Source organism: Schistocerca piceifrons, chromosome 1 (assembly GCF_021461385.2).
Source record: "Schistocerca piceifrons isolate TAMUIC-IGC-003096 chromosome 1, iqSchPice1.1, whole genome shotgun sequence".
NCBI classification, from domain to species: Eukaryota; Metazoa; Arthropoda; class Insecta; order Orthoptera; family Acrididae; genus Schistocerca; species Schistocerca piceifrons.
Window position 1 is genome coordinate 310,617,072 of NC_060138.1, and position 26,673 is coordinate 310,643,744.

At 44.0% G+C, this 26,673-nt stretch overlaps 1 protein-coding gene across 3 annotated transcripts in view; it reads right to left on the bottom strand.

The window, feature by feature from the left end:
- LOC124798077 (GDP-mannose 4,6 dehydratase) overlaps positions 1 to 26,143 on the bottom strand; it is a 77,809-nt gene extending 51,666 nt beyond the window's left edge. The window contains exon 1 of one of the 3 annotated variants that reach the window (XM_047261333.1): positions 26,026 to 26,143. Coding sequence is in view for 2 of the 3 variants with exons in the window: in XM_047261327.1 (XP_047117283.1) it covers positions 25,896 to 25,967 (72 nt within the window). In the remaining variant the exon portion in view is untranslated. Of the gene's footprint in view, positions 1 to 25,895 lie in introns of all 3 variants that reach the window. The other 2 variants (XM_047261327.1, XM_047261320.1) reach the window with 2 other exon arrangements.
- Between the last annotated feature and the right edge of the window lie 530 nt (positions 26,144 to 26,673).

A 26,673-nucleotide genomic window follows, 5' to 3' on the forward strand; every position in this document is an offset into this window, starting at 1 on the left:
TACTGCATGGCCTGATACAGAGCGAAGAGCTCTGCTGTAAATACTGAGCGGTTTTCTGGAAGCCAATACAAAAAATGTTGGCACCAATGAGGAAGGCACACCCAACACCATGGTCAGTCTGCAAGCCATTGGTGTACACAAAGTTTATCGCGAAATTCCATGTGAAGGTCATGAAAGTGAAAGCAATAGAGAAAGGCTAGAGTAGGGTCCTTAGGAAGTGAATGGAGGCCAACATTAACACAGGCCACTGAACAAAGCCAAGGTGGTGCAGGGTGCGTGAAGTTAAGCTGCCGGAGCAAGAGCCAAAAGCGAACTCCAGGAGGTAACAGAGAAGAGGGATGTGCCCCATACTGGCGATCAAAGGAGTCATTGAAGGAGGAGGCATAGGATGGGTGGCCACACGTGGCAGACGGCATGCTTATCTGCTGAGGAGAGAGTCATGGCAGTAGGACAGAGGTAGTTCGGCAGCTTCTACAACAAATTCTCAACCGAGCTAGTGTAAAAGGTGCTAGCAGCCAAACGGATGCCACCAAGGTGGATAGTATTGAGAAGGCGTAAGAGGGACTGAAGTGCAGATGCATAAACAAAACATCCATAGTCGAGTTTTGAACAGACAAGGAACCGGTACAAATGGAAGAGGGTGGTTCGATCTGCACCGCGGGAAGTACTATTGAGGACATGTGGGACACTGAGGGACAGCACACAGCGCTCTGCCAGGTAAGACGTGGGAGGACCAAGAAATTTTCCTATCGAGCATGAGCTCCATAAATTTCAGTTTCAACAAACAAAAGAGCGACAGGACCAAGATGTAAGGACAGTGGAAGAAACAAATTGCGCCACCAGAAATTTATACAAACAGTTTTGTCAGTGGAAAAATGACAGCCATTGTCAATGCTCCCTGAGCAGAGACAATCAAGACATCACTGTAGATGCCACACAATGAGACAAGTCCGTGGAGAACTGCAATAGATGGCAAAATCGTCAATGAGAGCTGGAGAGAGGCCATTAGAGGGTTAATGGCAATAGCAAAGAGGACGATGCTCAGGTCGCAACCATGAGGCATACCGTTTTCCTAGATAAAGGTGTCCAACAAGGCAGATCTCACATGCTCCATGAAAACTCGGTCTTTTAAAAATTCTTGAAGGAAGCAGGGCAGGCAGCCATGGAAGCTCCACTTGTGGAGAGTATCGAGAATACCAGTCCTTCGGCAGGTGTAGTAGGCTCTCTCCAAATCGAAAAATACAGCCACAGTCTGGGATTTCCACAGAAAACCATTCATGACAAGGGTGGACAAAGTGATAAGGTTTTCAACCACAGAATGGAGCACTCGAAATCCACATTGTGCAGTAGTTAGTAAATTGCAATACTCAAGCCACCATACCAAATGGGCATGAATAAAACAGTCCATCACCTTGCAAACACAGCTGGTAAGAGCAATGGGGCGGTAACTAGAAGGAAAGTGTTTGTCCTTACCAGGCTTAGGTATGGGTATGACAGTGGCTTCACACCAGCATCTGGAAAACAGGCCCTCTGCCCAGAAGTGGTTGTAGCTATTAAAAAGAAAGTGCTTGCTCACAAGAGAAAGGTGCTGTAACATCTGAATGTGAGCACTGTATGTCCCTGGGGTGGAGGATCGGGACGAAGTGAGAGCCTGATCTAGCTCCCTCATAGTAAAGGCGGCATTGTAGCACTCGTGGTTCTATTCCGAGAAGAGAAGGGTATTGCCGAGCCTCCTCCAGTTGTTTCCGATGGAGGAAGGTAGGGTGATAGTATGAGGAGCTCAAAATCTCCACAAAATGCCACCCCAAGGTGTTGTAGATAGCAACAGGGTCTGCAACTGTCAGGGCAGAAATTGGGGAATGGATTTTGGTCCCAGAGAGCTGTCGGATGTTGGCCCACATGATGGAAAACGCAGTGGAACTGTTAAAAGATCTAGTCCATGAAAGGCAGCTAGCTTTTTTGCTATCCTGAAGAATGTGATGACACTGCGCACGCATCTGTTTATAATGAATGCAGTTTGCCATCATAGGATGATGGTTAAAAATGCGGAGAGCATGTCTCCGCACGGGATTTGTGTCACGGCATGCCTCAGTCCACCAAGGGACCAGTACAGCACGGTAAAGAGGAATTACAAGGAATGGAAGAGTATGTGGCAGTAAGGATAACATTTGTAAGATATTCCACCTAGTCATCACAACTGGGAAAATGTTCGCTGAAGGTCGCCAGGGAGAGTACAGCCTCCAGTCAGCCTTAGTAAGCTGCCATTTGGGTGTGTATGGATGATTTGAGGCGAGGGGCATTCAACATTAAGGTCATCAGTGCCCTGGCAAGAAGGCAGCAAGCCAATCTCGTGGGTGGGGATGAATGATGTCCCCACATGTGGAGCAGTTGGTAATGTAGTAAAGTCTGCCATCCTTCCCCACCAATTTAGGGATGTGGCCTGACAGTTCACAAATTTCATCACTCTTTTAACATTGGAATCAGTATCTGCAAGAGTGATGGGCAAATCTCAACTGAGACTGAGGTCCACTCTAATATCAATATATATATGACACACGTTGCCAAAATATGCTGAACTGAAAATGACACACCACAAACTTCACAAAGTGTGGCATTCTCCCAATGAAGGAGGAAGCCATGTGTTAAGGGGCTATGTCCAATGCAGAACCTCCATCCAGCGGTGAGACTGACAAAGCCCGCCATGCCTATGTGGTCAATTTGAGCGGCCGCAGTTTGTTTTCTGTCACCTACAACCATTCAGCATGATGCGTCTGTCAGAAAATGAGATGATGGTGTGCAACAGGATGGGACATTGATGGACAGCATCACGCCGACATGCTTCCTTGGTGGCTTTGTCAGCCATGCTATTTCCCTGTATCCCAATGCGGCTAGGTACCCAGTGAAAGATCACCACGTTGCCATGGTGTTGGAGCCGCTGTAAGGAGTCAGGGTTGAGCTGAATCATCTGGCCTACTGGATACATTTGGTGATGTGCTTGCAGTGCACTACACGAATCAGAACAGGCAAGATACCTTGTACAGTGATGTTTCTGAATCCTCTACAGTGCCATCATAATGCCATGTAATTCCGCATCATAACTTGTAAATTGTTCAGGAGGATGATGATGGTCATGATGATGGTTTGTGGGGCACTCAACATTGTGGTCACCAGTGCCAATACAAGTTCCCAATCTTTCCAGTTCGAAGTGTTCCAGAAGACACACTGTAAAAGAATTATCAGGGAAAAAGCAGAACAACTGAGGACATTCTCTTGCCGGGATCCATCTGTGTAAGCAATGATAAAACTGTGGTATGTACTTAAAATGGACAAAAACAAAGTTGTAAACACATAATCTGGAGTACAAGTTTTCTTGTACTGTGTCAAGCTTAAAATCACTTTGGGCCTCTGAAGACACCAAGGCTGTATATTTTGATGCCTGATAGATCCGGATCCTCAAGACAGCCTGTAGCAAATATCCCATATGGCTTGGTCACATGGGACTGATCCAAAGGTGGGTTGAACCACTGCATTAAATGCCAATGACTGAGGTGATGCTGAGATTTTCAGTGCCTTATGAGCCAAAAGGATATGTGACTGAATCCAGAGTGGTGGTTCACCAGCCTCTGAAGACAGACTTGGAATTGGGCTGGCCTGAAACACTCCAGTCGATATCCAAATGCCCTCATGGTGGACAGCGTCTACCATCTCTTAAGTACATTAAGGCTGATCCATAGACCACACTACCATAATCTATGCATGATTGAACAAATGCTCTGTAAAACTGCAGGGGGTTGGGCCTGTCAGCTCCCCATGTTTTTCTGCTAAGGCATTTCAAAATATTCAATGACGGGAAGCCCTTTGTTCATAGGTATTTCAGGTGTGGGAACCAAGTCAATTTTGAGGTAAATAATAAACACAAAAAAATGGACAGTTTCTCGAAAACGTAAAATATTGTCCTCCATTGTGAGCACTCATTGGTTAAAACTTTGACAAGCACAGCTGAAATTGACACATGTAGTCTTCTCGGGTGAGAACCAAAAACCAATTGTCCTGGCCCAGGTTCCCAGCCTCCTAATGGTCAGCTATAGCTGCCTTGTCGCCGTTCTAAGATCAGAGGAAGAATAGAAGATTGCGAGACATTGCCAATGTGACATCGAAAATGTCAGCCCTTAAGAAAGGACTGGATAAGAAGTGGCAGTCATCGACATAGTCCCCATTCATGAAGCTGGCAATGGATGTTGTACCACCAAGTAGTGTCATATGCTTTTATGAGGTCAAAAAACACACAAGCCAAATGGTTTCAGCATTAGAAGGACTCCTGCATCACCAACTCCAGTAGAATTAAGTGGTCAAGGGTGGAACAGTAGCACCTGAAACTCCACTGGGAGTGGCACATAGGTAATCTCGTGATTCAAGCAGCCAAACGAGGCGGCAGCTGATCATGCGTTCAAGAGTCTTCCACGTACAACTGGTAAGGGCTACACTCCAGTAACTGTTAGTGGTGCTACAGTCCTTGCCTGGTTTCCAGAATGGAATTAATATTGCCTCCTTCCAAGTCACGCGATATGGTCCATAAAACCAGATCTGATTGAAACAAAAGAGGAGCTGTCCTTTTGCTTCAGGGCACAGATGATGAAGCATAGCATAATGGATCTCATTGGGTCCTGGAGCAATGTCTCTGGCTGCAGAAAAAAGCTGATTCCAGCTCCCACATAGCGAATGCAAGCTTGTATAGTTTCTCATTATGCGAGAAGAAATTGAACTTTCTCATCTCGGCAGTCCTACGGAACACCTCAAAAGCAGGAGTTTGTCTGGATGATGTAGTGACAGTAAAAAAGTGTTCAGCTAAAATCTGAACCATGTGTTCTGTCGTGTCCATCAAGACCCCATTACTTGACAAGGTCGTAAGGTGACTTGTGCAGCCCTTGCCTGAAATCCATCTTATTAAGTCAGAAACTTGCACAGTGGAAGTGGGCCGATTAATGGAAGACGTGAATTCCTTCCGGGAAGCCCTCTCCCATTCTTTTATCACTCACCTCGCATGTGCTCTCACAGATCTGAAGGCTTGAAGATTTTCTGTAGCTGGACAGTGTTTGAAGTTCATAGAGCTGTTGTCTGGCCATGCCAATCAACAGTTGTCATTCCATCAAGGTACAGGCCATTGTCTGAAGTGGTTTCTAGACTGGGAGATTGACTCTGCAGCAGCCTGTTGGATCTCACAAGTGATATGGGCCTCCGTCTCCTGTGCACAAACCTTTTGTTCAAAAATAGCCTACCAACTGTACTTCAACCAATCTGCGCTTTGTAACATCCACTTGCGTGATCTCCTGTTGGCCACTGTCCTAGTTGGCAGATGGATCCACACTAGGAAGTGGTCACTAGAATGTGAATCTGTAGCCACGTTCCACTGAACTGAGTCTGCAGTAGCTGGGGAACAAAAATGAAGGTCGGTGGCTGAAAAAGACCCTGTACCTGTGAAAAAGTGTGTCACCCAACTCGCGTCCAGAAGGCAGATATTCCCAGAATGGATGAGTCGCTCAATCATCCAACACCTGGACGAAGTGGTAGTGGAGCCCCACAGAACATTGTGTGCATTGAAGTCCCCCCACAAGGAGGAATTGGCGTGGGAGCGCCCAGACGAGTTCCGTCAGAACATCTGCATCCTCATTAGGTGGAAGATACAAAGAACACCGTGTGATATTAAAGAGTGCTAGAACTTTCATGGCAACTGCTTGTGTGGTCATGGTAAGAGGGACACGAGAGGAGTGGAATCTGTCAACAATGGAAACAGCCAACAAGAGCATGTGCTCGTACTTGAATCTGTGGTCGGAGTTTGTGTGGAGGCATCACTTTTGGCAATTGACGTCTTAAGGACTGATGCAAAAGAAGTAGTAAAAACTGGAGGTTGCATAGCTTTGAAAGGTTTTGTAGTTTCACCATAGGGTATGCATCTCTTTACTTCCAAATCCTGAATTTTCCTTTCTTCATTGTAAACTGCACACTTTCTACCCCACACTGATAATCCCCAGAGCAGTTTACACATTTCGGAGGAAGTGTACAAGCACTGCCTGATTCATGAGCTGAGCCTCCACAATTGCCACACGTAGCCCTCCCATTAGATCTCATAGTGGTACAGCCAAATCTTTGACATTTGAGAAGCATCACATTGGGTTAGGAACAAATGGACAAACCTTAAGATGGATATAGCCTGCAAGGATATGTTCAGGTAATTTCGGAGTACTAAACGTTAGAATAAATGTTGCCAATTTTTCCAATTTGCCACTGACTCTCCTCATATAGTTCTGCACTTCCATGATGGCCATATTTTTCCATCCTTCGCATAACTCTGCAGGTTCCACCTCCATTATATCGGAGCAGGTACTAAAGTTAAGGGTGTTATGCAACTCAGCCTCGACTGGGTAGTCACCTAAGGCCTCACATCCCAAAAGCTTATGATGTTTGGTTTGAATCAGCAATTTCAACTACAAGCATTCCATTACGAAGTAGTTTGACACTTTTTAGAGGTCCAGCAATACCTTTCAAAGCATTGTGAATATAGAAAGGCGAGACTTCTCAAAGGTTCCCCCTGTTCTCTTGATTACAATGAAAGTGTTATGGCGCGCTAATGCCCTGTTACTATGATTCTGAGACTTCTTTTCGGGAGGACTGAACAACTGAGGTCTCTTTGATGAGTGGGTTTAGGTACTACCTGACAGTACACCCGTCCTGTCAAGAGTAGTAGTTTGATGAGACCATTCTATAGGGATCCTATGAGACACTAGGGACACCTCGGTCGACCCAGGCAGAGCCCTGCATGCCTGAGCAAGCCTTATACAACTAGGGTGTGGCAGGTGCCCCAGAGGTTGCCGGCTAGAGACAGTTTTACCTCAACAGCCATTCACATCATCATCACGTAGCACACCTTGAGATTGAGGAGTTTTTTTTATAGAGATGTGTACCTTCCTCGTGGTCCAGGTGGTGAATCCAAGGCCCCCATCCTACGAAACACTCAACATTCCACTGCTGCACTGCACGGTAGTCACTGAAGGATGGCCAGAGCTTACAGTGACAGAGGGCTGGCGGCACCTACCAGTCCCCATCTCAGGAGCCTGTCGCCAAGCCCATACTCGGCAAATGAGTGGTGAGCCCCTGAGGACGAGGAGGAGGAGGAGGAGGAGGAGGAGGAGGAGGAGGGGGGGGAGGGGGAAAGGGGGGGGAGGGGGGCATGAAGGTGGGGTAGGAGTCAGCAAATGGATAGCACACACAGGAAATGGTGGCTCGAGTATGTGTCAGAGAGAACAGTCCACTCAAGACAATGGGCAAGCTTGGCAGTGCAGAAGGATAGGCCCACATGGGAACAGATGGGTGTGGAGACTGAAAGGAATGTGGGTGCTCCTACATTAAAGCAGAAGAGGTTAAGTTGATTAAGAAGGTCAGCCAAGAGGGCACCTCTCGGACAGGTTTGAGAGAACCCCAAAGGGGAAGGGGAAGATTGTTTGGCAAACAAGTTGAAAATATATAGCTTTCAAAAAATTACTCTTTTTTTTTTTTTGGATAACAAGACAATGTGGAGTTGCCAGCCGCAGCCACTCATTCGAGTCTCTGCCAATATACCTGCTTCCTACACCAAGTCCGTCCACCGGACTTGTTGCCACTGTGTAGCATGCCTGCCAGTCCATTACAACAGCAGCCAGACTGCTGCCAGGAGGAAGTGGGTCAGACCCAGGACACAGCAGCCATCTTCTGATAACGCTGTGGGTGGCTTTCTCACCACTCACCTTGGTCAGCTGGGTGCGATCATTCATCAAAGAGGGGCTGCCTCTGCAAGATTCCAGTACGTGCCACTAACATTAGTGCTGTGTTTCAAGGAACACAGACATGGGCCCAGCGCAGAGTGCAGGCATCAGCAAAGCAGGGTACCAGGACTTGTTGCAGACAGCTGAATGGACACTAGCCACTAATTGACGGGCTACGGGCCCATTCCTGAGAGGGTAGGGCTGTGAACATGCAGTAGCCATCAGAAAAATCGCGGGAGGCCCACATCGGCACGGCACGTCACAGACGGTAATTGCCGCAAGTAGAGTCCCGTCCACCAGAGGGCACGCGAGAATTCGGACGCGACCTCTGCCGACAGAACAACAACAACAACAACAACAACAACAACAACTCAGGCAGCAAGGGCCATGCCCAGTCAGTTCACATCGGGCACGCCTAGGACACAGTCCCGGTCTACACTAAGTGAAGTGCGACGTAAAACGTGATCAGTGTTACCACAGGACATCTCCCCACCACACTGCAGAACAATGTATAATTTGTTTAGTTAACACAGTCATGATCATATGTAAGTTGTTACTTTACCTGTGGATGAGCGGTTTCGATCTACAACAGAGATCATCAGATGTACATTATTTGGTGGTAGTAGGAATCCCTGGCTCTACTGAGAACGGCTTTCATAAATGTACAAGCCATACTTTCACAAGAAGATACCAAGACGTTAATGCAAGAAATAAAACACAAAATATTGATGATTACTTAAATAGACAGAGGACACTGCCTAACGTAGCACTGTCCGTGCAGGCGAGAAGGTTTGTGTGCTCCGGATCTGGAGGGCTATGCCAGCAGTAGCGTAACTACCAGCAGGGTCACCCAAACCGGACAGGCCAAAGGGGAGGAGCCAGACAAAGTGTGTCCCACAATGACCTATCGCTCCCCTTTCCTATCCCAAACCTGTCCTCACCATTTCCTTTTCCTGTCATTCCCTGGTATTCATACAAAAGGGCAGAAAGACCTCTATAGGCATGGAAAAGCCAATCTTTCTACGGCAGAAAATCCCGAATGAAAAATCCTGGTACTCCTGGTTGGGGGTTGGCGGTGGGCTACCAATCCGTCCAGGAAAAAATAATCACTGGTACGAACATCACAGAACGGCCTCGGATAGGACTGACCTCTGTAAAAGAACCTAAGCAAGAACAAGGACTATGGAACGAAATACAACTAGGGACCTGGAATGTCACAAGCCTATTCCAGCCTGCAGCAGCAAAATGCGTAGTAAAGGAAGCAGATAAGTATCAAGTAGATCTACTGGCTCTGCAAGAGACAAGGTGGGCAGAAACCACAGCTACAGATATGGAAAATTATGTCATATTCCATGGAGCCTCACAAGCAAGCCACTCACTAGGAACTGGTTCTGTAGTGAAGAAATCACTTTGTACCACTCTCATAACCCCAGAATCTCATTCCTAACCATAGACACAGGAAAACACAAACTCACATATATAAATTGTTATTCCCCAACCGAAGAAAGCGATGACATCAAGGAAGATGTTTTCTACGAGGGATTAGAAATGGTTTTAGACAATGTACAAAGTGAACATTACAAAATTATCCTCGGAGATTTTAATGCGAAAATAGGGAAAGAAGCAGCCTTCATGGGGACCATTGGAAAGCACAGTTTACATAATGTGAGCAGTGATAACGGCACTAGGCTGGTTAGCTTTGTGACTGCAAAAGGCTTGTTTATCACTAGTACTGATTTCGACAGGAAGGGAATATATAAAGGAACCTGGGTGTCTCCAGATGGGAAGACAGTGAATCAAATTGACCACCTACTTGTAGAGATGAGAATAAAGAAGAGGATACAAAATGTCAAAACGGCAAGAGGTGCGGAATGTGGATCAAACCACTTCCTTGTGAGGAGAAGGATGAAAACAATATGGAGAGCCAGGAAGTGCGAAAGAATGCAAAGAGTCACTTAATACAACCAGGAGAGTCTGATTAAAGATAATATAAGAAGAACTTATCAAGATAGCACTGACAAACCGTTTTGAGGCTTTGAATGAAGAGGAAGGAGATACTGTGGTAGATCATAACTGGAAGGTGATTGCAGAGACCATTAAAGAAACAGCCCAAGAAGTAATCCCAAAGCAAACTAAGGGAAAAAGAGTGTGGTTCGATGAGGAGTTGAGGAAGCTATCAGGGAGAGACAACAAGCCAAACTACTGTGAATACAAAGTAATATGCTGGAAGAAGGAAAATCAAAGTTCAAAGAAATACAGCGGCAGACACAAGGTCACATTGAGGGAAGCAAAGAGAAAATATGTAAAAAGCATAATGGAGGAAGCTCAATAAGACTTCCATGGAAATAGGTATAAAGAGCTTTATAGAAAAGTGAAAATTTTAAAGAAGGTACATACCATCATCACAAATTCATAAAAGATGCCAGCAGAAGAATGTTAACAGAAGATCAAAAAATTGGGAGAAGATGGGTGGAACACTTCAGAGAATTACTAAACTCTGATGAACCGACCACACTACTAGAGTTTGATGACCCAGTAACAGTGGACCCAGAATATCCTTCACCCACCATTGAAAAGATAAGGAACCAGATTAAAAACCTTACGAATGGTAAAAGTCCAGGAGAGGATGGAATTCCCACTGAACTTCTCAACTAAAGCTATGATCGTGTAAGACATTAATAACATTCTCAAACCTGGAGCACTCGAAAACAAGACCTTAACTGACTGCTTACATTTGAAAGGAAGGTCCTCAGGAAAATATTTGGACCAGTCCAATATCAGCCTACTGGAGAATGGAGAAGACGCCTTAACACAGAATTAGAAGAGCTGTACAAGGAGCCTAATATCTTAGGAGTGATGAGAAGCGAAAGACTGCAATGGACTGGACATTTAGTTAGAATGGAGGCAACAAGGTGACCTAAAATTGCAATGGACCGTATCCCATCAGGCAGCAGACCAGTGGGAAGACCTAGAAAGAGGTGGATCGATGGAGTGAAAGAACACTTGTTGCAGCTGGGAGTCACGGAAAACTGGAGACAGATAGCAGAAGACAGAGACAGATGGTGCACAGTCCACTGGGCCTGATCGCATGAATGATGACTTAAATAGAACAGGCATTACTCATATGCTACTAAAACTGGGTGGTAGTCACACAGATGGCAGACATTATGCCGTCACACAGATGGCTAGATTCTACGCATAGATTGGTGATACTGTGGGTGGACAATCTCCACATACATCAAGGTCAAGAGATTGGAGAGAGAGTTAAATGCACAAAAGATCAATGGAGGTGACAAGGATGGAGGGGTTGGTGAGTTTGCAGCACTATAATACGACTTTGGTGAGACAATGTGCATAACAGTGCAATGTACTGTCAACTTGTGTGCACTTCGTGACTGATGGAAAAAAATATGCAACAAAAATGGACACACATGTTAAGCGACAGATGCTGCAACTGACAATTGTTACGTACTTGTAACCAAGGAACATTCCTTTAATTGATGTAACTGTATCTGTGACTTTAAGATGGTCATTTGACTTAAGCTGGTTGTTGATAAATAAATACACATTGCAGAAGCTTTTGGTGGTTTCATGATACCATTCTTTAAATAAAAAAATTGATCTTGTATAAACTATTGGGGAGGTCATTAGCCAAGTTATACCAGCCAGGACACGGGATGCAGATAACATCTTTGATTCACAGAGGTTCTTCATCGTACCTTGGCTCCAACCAACACAATCACAGTCATTTTTTGTATCACTGCTTCTCCTTGAAGAAAAAGGAGTCATATTTTTAGAAGATTTTAGTGGTAGTTGCCATATCTAAGAAATAAGTAGATTCTCTCAATAATGATTGCATCAGAAATCAGATTCTGGAATACTGATCTCCAGCACACAATGAATCTAGCAATTACTGTCTCTTTTCCCTCTGATTTTTTCTTTTGAAGGAATAATTTGCTTATGAAGTTTTAGATATTTCAAAATAAAATCAATAGCAAAAATAGAACTTCAATAATGCATTAATTCAAAAGAATATTCTGTAAGAACATGTATGGATTTCTAATTACTTTGTGGTCTCTGCCTTTGATAGTGACTTCACTCTAGTGGACTGTACACATCTCAGTAGATGGTTGGGGTGGCTGTTTCACAATGTGCATCTTGCACTCAGCTGTCACACCAATGAGCACTACTACAAAATATGACGACATTCTAATTTCATGACTCACTGAACTATTCTATTTACCCTAGCGATGAGGGTGCTTTCATTTTCAAACAGCATCTCATTAATGTACACTGTAACAATGGCTGCTCAACTTCAATGTAAACATATTTCTTTTCTGTTTTGTCATGCCTAGCTAATATTGAGTGAATTGTCAGTGGGCAATAAACTGCTTCACATGTGAATGAGTAAAGCTTCACCAAAAGACAGGAAATCGTTAATGGAAAATAATATGGTTAAATAGACAGTATTTACATTGTTCACTATGTCTGTGGTTTTTTTATGTTTGATTTGGGTGATTCTGCAGCAGTAATGATGCCGGGGCTGACCGATTGAGCCACCACATCAATGGCACCCAGAAGAGTGATGCTGTGACGTTGAAGTCACCCAATAACAGAAAAGGTGGCGGCAATTGGGCTATCAGCGCAGCCAGGACATGCTGCGGGACATCACCATCTGGTGGAAGATAGAGACTGCAGACAGTAACAGCCTGAGGCATCCACACCCGAACAGCGATAGCCTCTAAAGCTATTAGTAGAGGGACAGACTCACTGTAAAGGGAGTCAAGGACATAGATGCAGACACCACCAGATACCCACTCATAAGCTGCCCGGTTCTTATAATAACCCCAATAGCCACGGAGGGCAGGGGTTCGCATCGCCGGAAACCAAGTTTCCTGAAGAGCAATGCAGGGGAAAGGGTGAAGGCTGAGAAGTTGCCGGAGCTCAGCAAGATGGTGGAAAAAACCGCTGCAGTTCCACTGGAGGATGACATTGTCCATGGCCGAGAAAGGCGTGAAGGGACCGAGGAGGCAGATTACGCCACTGGGTCACCTGCTGCCACCAATTGAGTACCTGTGCAAGTGACATCCATTGTGTCTGAGAGTCCAGCGAGATCTAGGTCCTCAGCAGACGCCTGAATCTCTACCTCACCCTCAGAGCTTGTAGGTTGTAGTGGTGTGGATGCCACCGCAACTTCCTTCTTCTTAGAGGTCTTCTTGTTGGACTTTTCTCACTTCTCCTTGGGTTTCACTGGCTGGGAGGGCTTCACTGATTCAGTCTCCAGGATGGAGGAGGATCATGAATCCCTACGATCAGCTGCTTGTGGGCACTTATGCCACTGCCGAGCGTCATCCTTCCCACTTGTGGAAACCTGGAAAGGGAGGGACTCAAGGGACCCCGTGCGAGAGAGAGGAGCCGAAGAAGTTGGACGCTTCTCCAGCTTAGAAGTGGGGATAGACGTCCCCGATGGGTGCAGGCGGGGGGAGGGGGGGGGGGGCATGTTGCTCACGATTAGGTGGCGCAGGAGCAACAGGGTGGGTAGTGCCCCCCACGGGCAAGGGGGCATGTGGACTTGTACGGCTCGGTGAGCAGACTGGAATTCGCTGAACTGATGGGGCTATCATGGCTGTCGTAGTGGTGCCATAAGAGGAAGTCATTCGCACAGGATGGAGTCTTTCATATTTCCTCTTAGCCTCAGTATAGGTCAGTCAGTCCAGGGTCTTATATTCCATGATTTTCCACTCTTTCTGTAAGATCCAGCAGTTTGGCGAGCAAGGGGAATGATGCTCTCTGCAGTTGACACAGATGGAAGGCGGGGCACATGGAGTATTGGGATGTGATGGGCATCCACAATGTCGACATGTGAGGCTGGAAGTACAGCGGGAATACACATGGCCGAACTTCCAGCACTTAAAGCACCACATCGGGGCAGGGATATAGGGCTTGACATCACAGTGGTAGACCATCATGTTGACCTTCTCCGGTAATGTATCACCCTCGAAGGCCAAGATGAAAGCACCGGTGGCAATCTGATTATCCTTCGGACCCCGATGAACGCGCCGGATGAAATGAACACCTTGACACTCTAAATTGGCATGCAGCTCGTCATCAGACTGCAAAAGAAGGTCCCTATGGAAAATAATACCCTGGACCATATTTAAACCCCTATGGGGTGTGATGGTAACAAACATCCCCCAACTTGTCACAAGCAAGTAACCTTCGTGACTGGGCAGAGGATGCCGTTTTTATCAATACTGACCCAGAGCCCATTTTGGACAAGCCCTCCACCTTCTCAAACTTGTCCTCTAAATGCTCTATGAAGAATTGAGGCTTCGTTGACACGAAAGACTCTAATCAGCTCTCGGACAAACTAGGAACTGGGGCAAATAAGTGTCACTGCCATGATGTGGCCAGGGAGGGTAACAATTTGGGATTGTATTTCTGAGTGTTGAATTGAACCCAAGAACTCTTAGGGACTGCTGGCGGCTGGCCACCAGCAAGAGATAATGTACCACACTTCATTTTGGGTCATCTGCCCTGATGCCACCCACTCCAGCCAAGGGTCCTTCCCACAGGTGCCACACAACCTCAGCAAGGGCCACCTGGCAGGAGTCCCGATGCCCCAGGGAGATAGGCATCTACTCCTTAGCATACGTGGGGAGTTGATGGCACAGGCATCAGCAGAGCGATGCCTGTGTTGTCAGGGGGCTACAACCAACAGGGTACATGGCAGCCTCACCACAACAGACTGGCTACTGTGCTGGATATTAGGTGGCAAGTGGTCCATGGTCATCGTCAGTGCAGAAAGCAACACTGCAGAGTGCATGGCGGAAATCACACCCAGGAATGTATCCTCACCCAAGAGATGGAGAGCGAGCGGGACTGCAATGCAAAGATGAATGAGCTGGCTAAAGGTCTCAACGTGTGATGGACACAATGCACCAAGTAAGGTGCCCTTCCCCAGTTGGCTCGCTCTTTGGAATAATTTTGAAATATGGTGGTCAAACCCAAGAGGGGACCCTCACATAAGGGCCGAAATGTTTGAGACTCCTTTTAGTCACCTCTTACAACAGGCAGGAATACCACGGGCCTATTCTTACCCCCGAACCCACAGGGGGTTACGAATATGTGGTGCATGGTCTCTGTGTCGAGCAGTGATTCCCTCGAGTGTTTCATGTATCATGCATCAACGAGTACTACAATTAGTTGATGCATACTTTGTGTGGTAAGCTTTTGTGTGTATGTATCATGCATCAACGACTACTACAGTTAGTTGACGCATACTTTGTGTGGTAAGCTTTTGTGTGTATCAATAAAACATCTTTGTAACAGAAGGAAGGTTTTTCAATTACAGAGAAAGAAACAAAGGTAAGCAAGGTCTTTGCTTAACATGATTTACACAAGATTGTTGCATTAGCTAAAGCTATGAACCCATTCTAGGCAATTAAAATGCATACTGCTAAACATTGTTGTCAAAGCAGGTACATAAGATCTCCAAATGCTGTATGATCAAAGTGTCCCAAACTCACCCATCTCAAACAGCTATTAAAATGCTTACTGTGAAAAAGCAAAATGGAAAAGTCAGTGTACGCAAAAGTAAAGACAATGGCTTATGTGCGCCATCCCATACTTCATCTGAAAGACTAGCCACGTTTATCAGCTGCGAAACAGAAAGATCTGCTGGCAATGTTGCCATTTCTTCCTCAACAGCATAGGGAGTTCTACACTAAACTTTGCAACATTGATCCCAAGAATGGAGTTGTATGAGAAACAGAAGTCAATATTTAGAGATTTTTTCCTTGAATTTAATTTTGTTATTCGCTTGTACAAATTTAAACGATATGAGAAAGATTTTTACTGTCTACACTTCAAGTAGTTAAGACATTACTGCTGTATTTCTGAATGTGTATTATCACATATAAAATGTAGTTCCTCAGTATTCATTCCTATTTCCAGAAAGCATCAACTTCATTATTCCTGCATGTTGATTTGGGCTCTCTGGACTCCAGTGAGCATACTGTGTTGCTTAGTGTAATGACATTCACCTTTCAATTTAGCACATGGGACAGTTTCTGGTTGGTTGGTTGATTTGGTGGAAGGGACCAAACAGCAAGGTCATCAATCCCACTGGGTTAGGGATGGATGGGGAGGGAAGTCGGCTGTGCCCTTTCAAAGGAACCGTCCCGGCATTTGCCTGAAGCGATTAAGGAAAATCACAGAAATCCTAAATCAGGATGGCTGGATGCAGGTTTGAACTGTTGTCCTCCCAAATGCAAGTCCAGTGTGCTAAAATAGTTTCTGGTCTAGTGAACAATATGGCCCCACTTCGAAGTGTGATGTAAGGTACATAGATTGTATCTGTAATGTTTGCATTTGTACACTCTACTTGTATTAAATAAATGCCGTCGTGTGTTTTGCTATAATAGGTTGTTGAATTCATTTGTGTGTCCTGGATTGGTTTCTGGTTTTTACTAGACCAATAAAGTTGTAAGTGGAGATAGTGTGCCACTGAGAAAAATGACATGAATCATTTTGTATATCAAATCTACACAGGTCTTGTGGAGAGCCATATAAAATCGTTTGTTCAAATTTGATAGTGGTCTCCCTGTCATGAAAGACTGTTATGTAGCATAGCACACGATCTAAGTCATGCAGGAAGTTTCCAATATAATTGTGAGTTGGTGATACCAATGAATGTAACTACAACATAAAGGTTGTGGTAATAGTTTGATCTATAACGCAGCCCAAGGTATACATTCATTTAATGCACTTTTGTTGTAAATAACTAAAATTGTGATATACATGCACAATAAATTCATAAAATATTTATTACATAGTAGAGAATCTTTCACACATTTTTATTTGTCCATTTGAATGGCTGATTTCTATTTTGTGCTTTTTCCACCCAAAGCCCAAGTCTCAGAATTTTATGAAACAGCCATTTCTAACACAGAGGAAAATGCTGACCAGAATGCCCCCTTGATGCAGGAAAATTTGTATCAGGTTTCTAATTCTTATGTGTAACTTTTAACTATTCTCTCATAACTACCACTGACATCACGAGCTTCATTTGCCATCAAATCCATCAAGTCACCATCTGTAACCTTAGATAGGAGCCCTCGCAGGAATCTATCATACATAGCCGCCAGATAAAATCTGTCATTACTATTTTGAACAAAACATTACTCCGTCCTGTTCTCCATTCTCAACTGGGTATGAAAATGGGTATGGTGGCATAATAACTTTAGTTTTCATTTTATTGTAATGAAGTGTATTAGGCTACCTATATCATAATGGCCAACATGATGTAAGAAAACTAGGGAACATTTTAGTCACTGATGCAAGTGGAAGATTTAGTTTCAGCTTAAGTTAAGAGAGGAAAGTCACAAACTCAGTGATAGTGTGTCAAGGATACAAATATGATTGCAGACATTTAACTCTCAAGACATCTTGATAACTAATAAAAACCTAATTCTGAAGGGTCTCCAATTTGATGTACGATCAACCTGATGCAAGAAAAGTAGCCATCTGAAGCACAGGGAACCCAGTCAGTTGGTTGCTTGAGAAAGAAAGTGTTTTAATGCCTTTAGCAATTATGAAAAGGGTAGATTGCTACTCACCATAAACATAACATGTTAATTTGCAGACAGGCACACTGAGCTTTTGGCCAAGGCCATCTTCAGGAAAGAAAGGAACAAAACAGCGCGCGCACACGCACAAGCAGGCACACCTCATGCACACATGACTGCTATCTCCACCCAACTGTTGTGTGTATGCGTGCATGTGGGTGTTTTGACTTTATGGGAGCTCAAAGCCAAGGTTATCGGCAATCAGTGCCCAGACATATTGTAAAAGAAATGAATGTGGATCAAATCACTAAAATTGTTGCACACATTGGGATGGAACCTACAGAACGATACTCATGCACACACTGCCAACTCACTCACACAATCATGTTCTCACATGCCTTAAGACAATGGAGAAAGGGTGAAAGGTGCTATTCCAGCAATTAAAACACAAGTAAAATGACAGAGGAGCTTAAACAAGAGCATTGGCAAATGTGACTAGCTGACCACTTACCAAAAAAAACACTGGTGAGCCAGTCACCCTGGCAGCAAATTAAGATCATCTCCCTAAAATCTAGGGAAAAGTGTTGGACAATTCACAAAACTTCAAAACTCTTACCACATTCATTGGGAAGTCACTTAAAACAGAGTGTAGGTCTGCTGACAAATCTGCTGTTATCCTCTGGTCTGAAAATGACACAGGGATGCAGTTACCCATATGCCATAAGCACCACACACAGAGGCATCCTCTCACCAGAGCAAGCAAGAAGCCACGCATCATAGGGCTGTAGCCTACGTGAAAATAAGTAAGGCGGACCTTGTCCCATCGACGTGGTTTGAAGGAGGTATGCCACAACCGTGTTGTGTGCTTTACTAGACAGAGCTTATTGTCTGTCACTTCCAGCCACTCATCTTCCCATTGACACATGACTCTGTACACCAACAGTGAGGAGACAGCATGCAGGAGGACAGCACCCTGAACTAACTGAGGTTTGTGACTCACCTCTTCGGATGCTACATCTGCACCTTTCATTCCCTGCAATATCCATGTGCCCTGGCATCTACACACACACACACACACACACACACACACACACACCTGCAGAAACTGAAAAACCTGTCTTTGAAGCCCACTCCTCGAACTTTTGCAATGTAAGTTAGAACTTGCGAGCCACTGTTGCAACACTGGACGAGGAACAGAAAACAGCAAATCAGCCACAAATAAGGAGCATCGTTCAGGACTCTGTACCACACATGTAATACTTTTTATGGTTATGGCAATGACTGTAACCTTTACAACACTGCTCTGATGGACACCACTCTCCTGCACAAAATGATGTGACAATGCGTCAACAATGAAGAATCTAAAAAAACTGCTTACACAAAAAGACCATATGAAGACGGAGAGGTGGCCACTAAAGTCCCACTGATAGAGCTGCAAGAGAGTACTGAGTCTCCAAATGGTATTGTACACCTTACTGACGTTAAAGAAAATACCAAGACAATGATGCTTACATAAGAAAGCCTGCTGAAGAGCCGCCTCTAGCAAGGTTAGGTTGCCCTGAACCCACATTGAGAACAACTAAGAAGTTGCCTGGTCTCTAGCACCCAGACCAGATGACTGTCCAGCATCTTTCCTACACAGCTCGTTAAGGCAATAAGCCAGTAACTGCTGGGACACGTGCGGTCCTTTCCTGGTTTGAAGAGAGGGCTCAAAATTGTCTCTCTCCCTGAGCTGGGAAAGTGACCTACCTGCTACATAAAATTAAAACACTAGAGGAGGATTTTCTTTGATGCTGTAGGCAGATGTTGAAACATATAATACCAGATTTTGTTGTGATGAGATACAGTATTTTGAGTCTCAGACAGTTCCGATTCTAGCTCCCACATGGAGAAACAGGAGCTGTAGAAGCCAGATCTGTTGGATCTGAAGTCCCATTTGCCCCTCTCTGCAGTCACACTGTAGTGGCAAAATGTTGGATTTTGCCTGGCATTGGCAGTAGTTTTTGCAAAATGCTCTGCCATTGTCTGGGCGGTGTTTCCAAACGTTGTTTGAAGACACTCCTGTACAGTACAGGAGCATCTGACACTTTGAAATACGTTTCCCCCAAACACAAGAACACGGGTTGTCCTTGTACTAATAGTTTCAGTTCCTTCATGTGTGTCCTGAACCCATTAATGCTTCGCTGTAATATGGGAGCCATCTACCATAGGGGTTGCACTTTTAGTCTGTCTTTCTGCTGCAGAAGTGAGCTTGAGTGGAGGCTCATTCATGGGGCAAGATCTGTGCCCTACACCAAAATCGAGGTCCATCAGCTCTGTAGATCAGTCATGAGAGATGCCATACAGAGTGATGTCGACATTGTCAGACTGCTTGCTTTTCATCTCCATTGTAAGCTGATTTTTCATCTCAGATTTTGGGTTTTTGACTGGGGAGGTTTTGGGGCCGCAACTGCAGAGCCGGTAGTGGTTGCATTGGACAACCAGTCTGAACCTGTGGAGGAGCAGGGAGCTTTGCAATGTTGACAACCACAACCTTGTCTGTTGGTCTGGGAAGAAATACAGGCTTCGGAAGAACTGCAGCAGCACAAGTGCACTGACAAACACCGATGCTACTGCTAACACTAGCTACCTCAATTTGTGGAAGAGCGTCAGTCACCTGAGCTCCCTGTTTAAGAACAGATGCAAAGGAGGTAGCGAACTTTTGGGCCTGCATGTCCCTATAGATCCTTTTGGCCTCAGCACACCAGATATGCTTACAAGGGAACCTCCCCATTGCACCCCTCTCAGATTTAGTTATAAGTTGGCACAGTGGATAGGCCTTAAAAAACTGAACACAGATCAATTGAGAAAACAGGAAGAAGTTGTGTGGAGCTATGAAAAAAATAAGCAAAATATACAAACTGAGTAGTCCATGTGCAAGATACGCAACATCAAGGATAGTGTGAGCTCAGGAGCGTCATGGTCCTGTGGTTAGCGTGAGCAGCTGTGGAACGAGAGGACCTTGGTACAAGTCTTCTCTCGAGTGAAATGTTTAATTTTTTATTTTCAGACAATTATTATCTGTCCCTCCGTCGGTCCGATGCGACTGTGAAACTGTTGCTTTCATTTGTTGCAGCTTATGTGACAAACTCTTATGTTTTCATCACTTTTTTGGGAGTGATTATCACATCCACAAGAAAACCTAAATTGGGCAAGGTAGAAGAATCTTTTTACCCATTCGCTAAGTGCACAACTTAGGGGGGTCGACAACATATTCCTGTCATGTGACGCACTTGCCGTCACCAGTGTCGTATAGAATATATCAGATGTGTTTTCCTGTGGAGGAATCGGTTGACCTATGACCTTTCGATCAAATATTTTCGGTTCCCATTGGAGAGGCACGTCCTTTCGTCTACTAATCGCGCAGTTTTGCGGTGCGGTCAAAAAACACAGACACTAAACTTATTACAGTGAACAGAGATGTCAATGAACGAACGGCCAGATCATAACTTTGCGATAATAAAGAACGTAAACTTTTCACTCGAGGGAAGGCTTGAATGAAGGACCTCTTATTTTGCAGCTGCTCACGCTAACCACGGCGCAACTAAGCTCTCGCAATCCTTGACGTTGCCTATCTTGGACATGGACTACTCAGTTTGTATATTCTGCTTATTTTTTCCATAGTTCCACACAACTTCTTCCTGTTTTCTCGATTGATCTGTGTTCAGTTTTTCAAGGCCTATCCACTGTCCCAACTTATAACTAAATCTGAGGGGGGGTGCAATGGGGAGGTTCCCTTGTTAGTAGTTTAAACCTCCTGGGACTCCCTTGATTTGAACGTCCCAGTGATGCCCTCTAAAACTTTTTGTACGTAGAAAGATGAAACTTTCTCAAAATTGTGAGAGTGTCTCAATTGGATGGTGGTATGAGCTGGGAAATGCATGGTTCAACGTTGTGACTAAGTTGCCTTTGGTTAGAGGGATTAGTGGCAAAGAAGTGTTTCCATTGCAGGGATCGGGAGAGTAGGTCTCTGAAAAGTCCAACATTGTTTAATGTGAGTGCAGGGCTGAAGATGAGGCTTTTCATCACGGAATACCACCACATACTGGAACAACTGGACTGAACCACATCCTTTGTCAGTTTTGATTATCTATTATCATGCCCTGAAATGAGGCACATCCTACTCAAGATCCTTTCCAAATTTCCTAAAGTGTTATTCCGTTTCTCACTCAACCCCCACAATATCCTACTCCACCCTATGCCACTCCCAATACCAGCCTCTTGCCACAGCGAGCATACCCCTGTGGAAAACCCAGGGGCAAGACCTGCCCAATCTACCCATCTAGCATTTCCTATTCCAGTCCTGTCACAGGCTTACCCTACTCCATCAGAGGCCAGGCCACCTGTGAAAGCAGCCATGACATATACCAGCTACGCTGAAATTATTGCACAGCTTTTTATATTGGTACGACTACAACCAGCTGTCCACCAGTACGAATGGCCTTCGCCAAACTCAGACAAAGAGCAAGATGGACCACTTCGTGACACAACATGTAGCTGAATATAACATGCTTGATTTCAATGGCTTCTTCACAACCCAAACCATCTGGATCCTCCCCTCCACCAGCAGTTTTTCTGAACTGTGAGGATGGGAGTTATCCTTACAACCCATCCTCCACTCCCAAAATCATCCTGGCTTCAACCTACAATAACCTACTGTCCCCACATCCTCCACCCTATTATTTCTGCACATCTGTCGTGTAAAGTCCTCCCAATTCAAATCCTTTCATCTGCATTGTGTGCTGTTCTGTTCCAAAGCACCTACCAGTCTTTTACCCTTTCTGCTCCCCTCCACCCCACCCCCCTTGGCCTCCAATGCTGCAAAATGTAGCCTTGTCCTGCCACCTTCTAGTTCCTGCACTTTCCACCAAACAGTGCTCATCTTTCACCTCATCTGTATTTTGCTACCCCTTTCCCTTCCCTGCCCCACTCCACTGCTGCTTTCATTCAACCCAAAAGTTGCAGTCTGGTCAGAGCGGCCAGAGATAGTGATCACGTGTGTGTGAGGTGTGCCTGCTTGTGTGAATGTGTGTGTGTTTCCCTTTCTTTTCTGAAGAAGGCTTTGGCCAAAAGCTCACTGTGTAACAGTCTTTACGTCGTGCCTGTCTGGAACTCAAAGTTCACCTCTATAGTGGGGAACAATCTATCCTTTCCGTAATTGCTAATCTGGACTTTCCATTGTTTAACAGTGCATTTATGAAGTGATGTGGTGTGTTATCTTGTAAATGATTTTAGTTTCCTACTCACTGAAACAGTGACCAACATCTCACAACACAGCTGATACCTGACAATGATTTCATCAATGAAATTCATGAAGAAAGCCTGCATACACATACATTCCATGCAAGTCAAAAAGTGAAGCAAATAATGGAAGAGCAGAGAACAAAAAGAAAGGGAGGAGGAGGATATTGCTGTTTAACGTCCCGTCGACAACGAGGTCATTGGAGACGGAGCACAAGCTTGGATTAGGGAAGGATGGGGATGGAAGGCAGCCGTGCCCTTTCAAAGGAACCATCCCGGCATTTGCCTGGAGTGATCTAGGGAAATCACGGAAAACCTAAACCAGGATGGCCGGACGCAGGATTGAACCTTCGTCCTCCCGAATGCGCGTCCAGTGTGCTAACCATTGCGCCGTAAAAGAAAGGGATTACGGTAATTGGTGAAGCTTTAACCCAAATTTACACAAAATTACAAATAAACCCATATGTAAAATTTATTGAAAACAAATGATTTGAAACAAAGATAACAATCGAAAATAAATTCCCGGTAAGGTAAATAAAGAGATATCTATGAACAACTCTAAGGACATAATTTCCATGTAAACATTGTTCTTGTATAGAATACATGTGACATGTTTAGCACTGCGTGCCAAACCAGTACCACAACCTGAATCCCTACCTTTCTCTGTCAGTGTATTACTCACTGGGCAGTCCAAATGTACCTTCACCTCAAGTACAGGCTCAAAGCTATAGTACTTTCATCTTGGCAAATTTCCTAAGCCTGAGATTAAGTCAACTCTCTAACTGTTAAATCCATTTTTCTAGAGATGTTAAACCCACAGCGGTGTGCAAACGACCTTGGAATTTTAATGATACACGGAGAATAAATTACAGTAATTTTTGATTGACTTCATGCTGTCTACAATTGTTGATTTTTGTACTATGGTACTGTACAATATCAGCCTTCAGCCATTTTTATGTACCTAGATACACTCTGTTAACAAAACTGCGCAATATTTGCCACTGCAGATATTTTGATGATCAAATGACTTACAAATGTAGCTAGGTACTTGAAAATGGCTCAAGGCAGAAATTGCAAAATAGTCTGAGAATAAACTAGAAGTGGCAGGCAGCACATAGGTATTAACGAATTCATAGAAAACCATCAAACAGTGACAAGTTGGAGCATTAAGTTGACCCATCAGATGTGCTTAAATTTCATGTTTGTAGCACACTGCCCACAGAAGGAAAGGAGTCTCACCTCAGCACGATTTTCATAATGTGTCACTAATGTTCATCACAGTCTATACCATTCTAAACAGTAAATAAGCAACATCTCACTGCCATTGGATTTTCATTAACAACTCAGTCTACACTGAATTTCGAAAACCACTTTTAAAATGGGTTTGTGCTAACTGTGACCTTTCAATAAATATCTCTGACGATGGAGCCTTCATAATGTCATTGACAAAAGTAAAAGACTTCAAATCAAACAAACCAGAGGGCAATGAAATGAAAAAAAAGGATTGGGGACAGTGAAGCTGGATCATAGAAGGCTTAGGAAAGTCTAAGAGATGTGAGAAGATTGGTACAAGAATAAAAACAGGATAGGCAAGCAGTGCAGAAGTCACATTACAGTAATAGATGTTGACTAAAGATTAATCACATTAAGATCAGCTCCATACAAATACCAATCAATCTCTCATCATCATGTGTTCTAATGTATAAAATGATTAGTGTCTAAGTGCATATTTACTAAAGTATTCATACACAGAATGAAAATGTTATTAGTTGATCAGAAAGAATGGGAACACAAGTCACTGGAATATATGCATATTACATTTAACTCAATACAATGAAAGTTGAAATGGAAGAAGCCATTACAAATCAATTAATTGTATTCCTTTAAGTGTGCAATTAAGAAAAGTTAGTCAATCTAACATGGACAGAAATAAAGAGTTTTCTTTCATGGGGCAATAGAACAAAAATTTTAGTAAATTAAACTCTTATCAACAAAGTTAGTAAAGAGGGGAGTTGACACTTATGTAAATGAGCTAGAAAGAAATTTAAATCAAGCAACAAAAAACACTGTGCAACAGTTGAGAGGCTTGGGAGGAGTGGAGCTCAAATCCCAGTTTGTCTCTCCTTATGTAGGTCCTTGACAGCTGCCCAAATTACTTCACACAAATATAAACACATCAACCCTGCCCAAAGAGGATGTTATGTGGACTGAACAAGTTTGCATTTGAAGTAAGCATGGTTACTGATAGGTGACATCAGGTAGACAGGCGAAGGTTGTGAATAGGACAAGTGAGTAATGAGAAAAGAAGATGGGAGAATAGGTGTCAAGAGCTAATGTGTTTGGGGATGTAGTTGTGGCAAGAGTGGAGGAGTTGGCAATAAAAGTAGTCATGTAGGTGTACGAGATTCTATAGGGCAGTTTGCTTGGGGGATAGGTGGAGGGGAAGGGTGGTGATGGACTCAACAAATGTTCCTTTTTATTCCTCAATTTACAATGCACTCAGAATATTCTGCATTTACTCTTCATCTACTCTCTTCACAGCAACTAATGGCAGGATGATATTGTTTAATTAATTTTTCCAGTGCTGCTACTTCCAAATGATCAAAGTCAGCTGTGTAAATATTTTCCAAGTCCCCGGAAGTGCTCCTACACGCTATTCTGCGCGCTCGAGAAAAAAGTATTCCATAGCACAAAAATTTCTTTACATTACAACTGATACAGCCATGCTCAGCTTTGAAGCTCATTTTAACATGCTGTGCTACAGATGGGGGGAAAACTTAACTGCTGTAACAGCAAGCGAACAGAATTCTGCAGAGTGAGCAAGCGAAGATAATAGCCAGCACAAATCAAACAGATATAAAGGAAGTTTGCCTAAAAACGTTTTAGACTGAAGAAAACTCACTATTCTCTCATTAGCTCTGAAGAGAGATAGCTGCACTCGCGAGACCCTCTGCATAAAAAGAAACGGGTTTTTGTTTCGTGACACCTATTATTTTGTGCACAGACAGATTTTTCTATTTCAACGGCTCTCCAAAAAAACATCAGTGTATAATCAGGTGTACATTATCCTAAAATATGAATTATATTGTTTTTTTTTATTGTGCTTGGAATGTCTTGCAGCATAGTCCTGTTGTCATTCTCTAACAGGACATCTAATAATTTCGTGCCATTTCCGATCCAGGACGTTCAAACCGACATCATGACGAAATTTCAATAAATGTTGTTTCTTACAATTAAAACACTATGGTACCTGTCCTGTAATGCCGGTTATCAGCGCAACTTTTCGCTGACAAGCAGCTGCTGCTGAATCGCCAGAGTCCATGTCGCTCTCTTTCGTTTTTAAGCAACACTATCCAGCATTCGACGTGGATTTGTCATACCTTTGTCGCCTATCTATTATCTTGTTGCCACGAAGCATCACCCGCCCGCAAATCAGAGAAAACCACAAACATATATTTGTTTACGTATGTGTGATGCTTTGCTCCAGAAAGACGTACTACACACCCTCTACGCGAGAACTTACACGACACACTATCCCCACCACGTTGTCCCGCGACCAATGAGAATAAAAACTGGACGGCCATCCGAAAGCGCCGTTTCACCCGTGTGCTTATAAAAACAGCTGATTTTTGTTTACTGCTTTAAGTACTGCCGCTTCTTTGAAAATCTGCCTATTTGTGTGAGAAAAGTGTTTCCTCTGAAAATTATATTAATTGCAATAATTGTATTTGTTTGTGAAAATTATGTTCAGTGCTTTTTTCGTGTTACTGTTTTAAAAAGTGAAATTAGAAAACTATTCGTGAATGAACTGAAATGTGAAGCTTCTAGAAGAGTTTCGTTCTGAAATGTTTGGTGTAGTTGAACATTGGCGCTATTGTAAAAAAACAAGCCCTATTTCGTGAATGCTATCAAAGGGGCGCTAAATAAATTACCTGAAGTGCAATTATATACACAGAGTGTAAACGCATTTATGGAAAATTGGTATTTTTCGTAGCAATGTTTGATACAGTTTTCACACACTGCATATC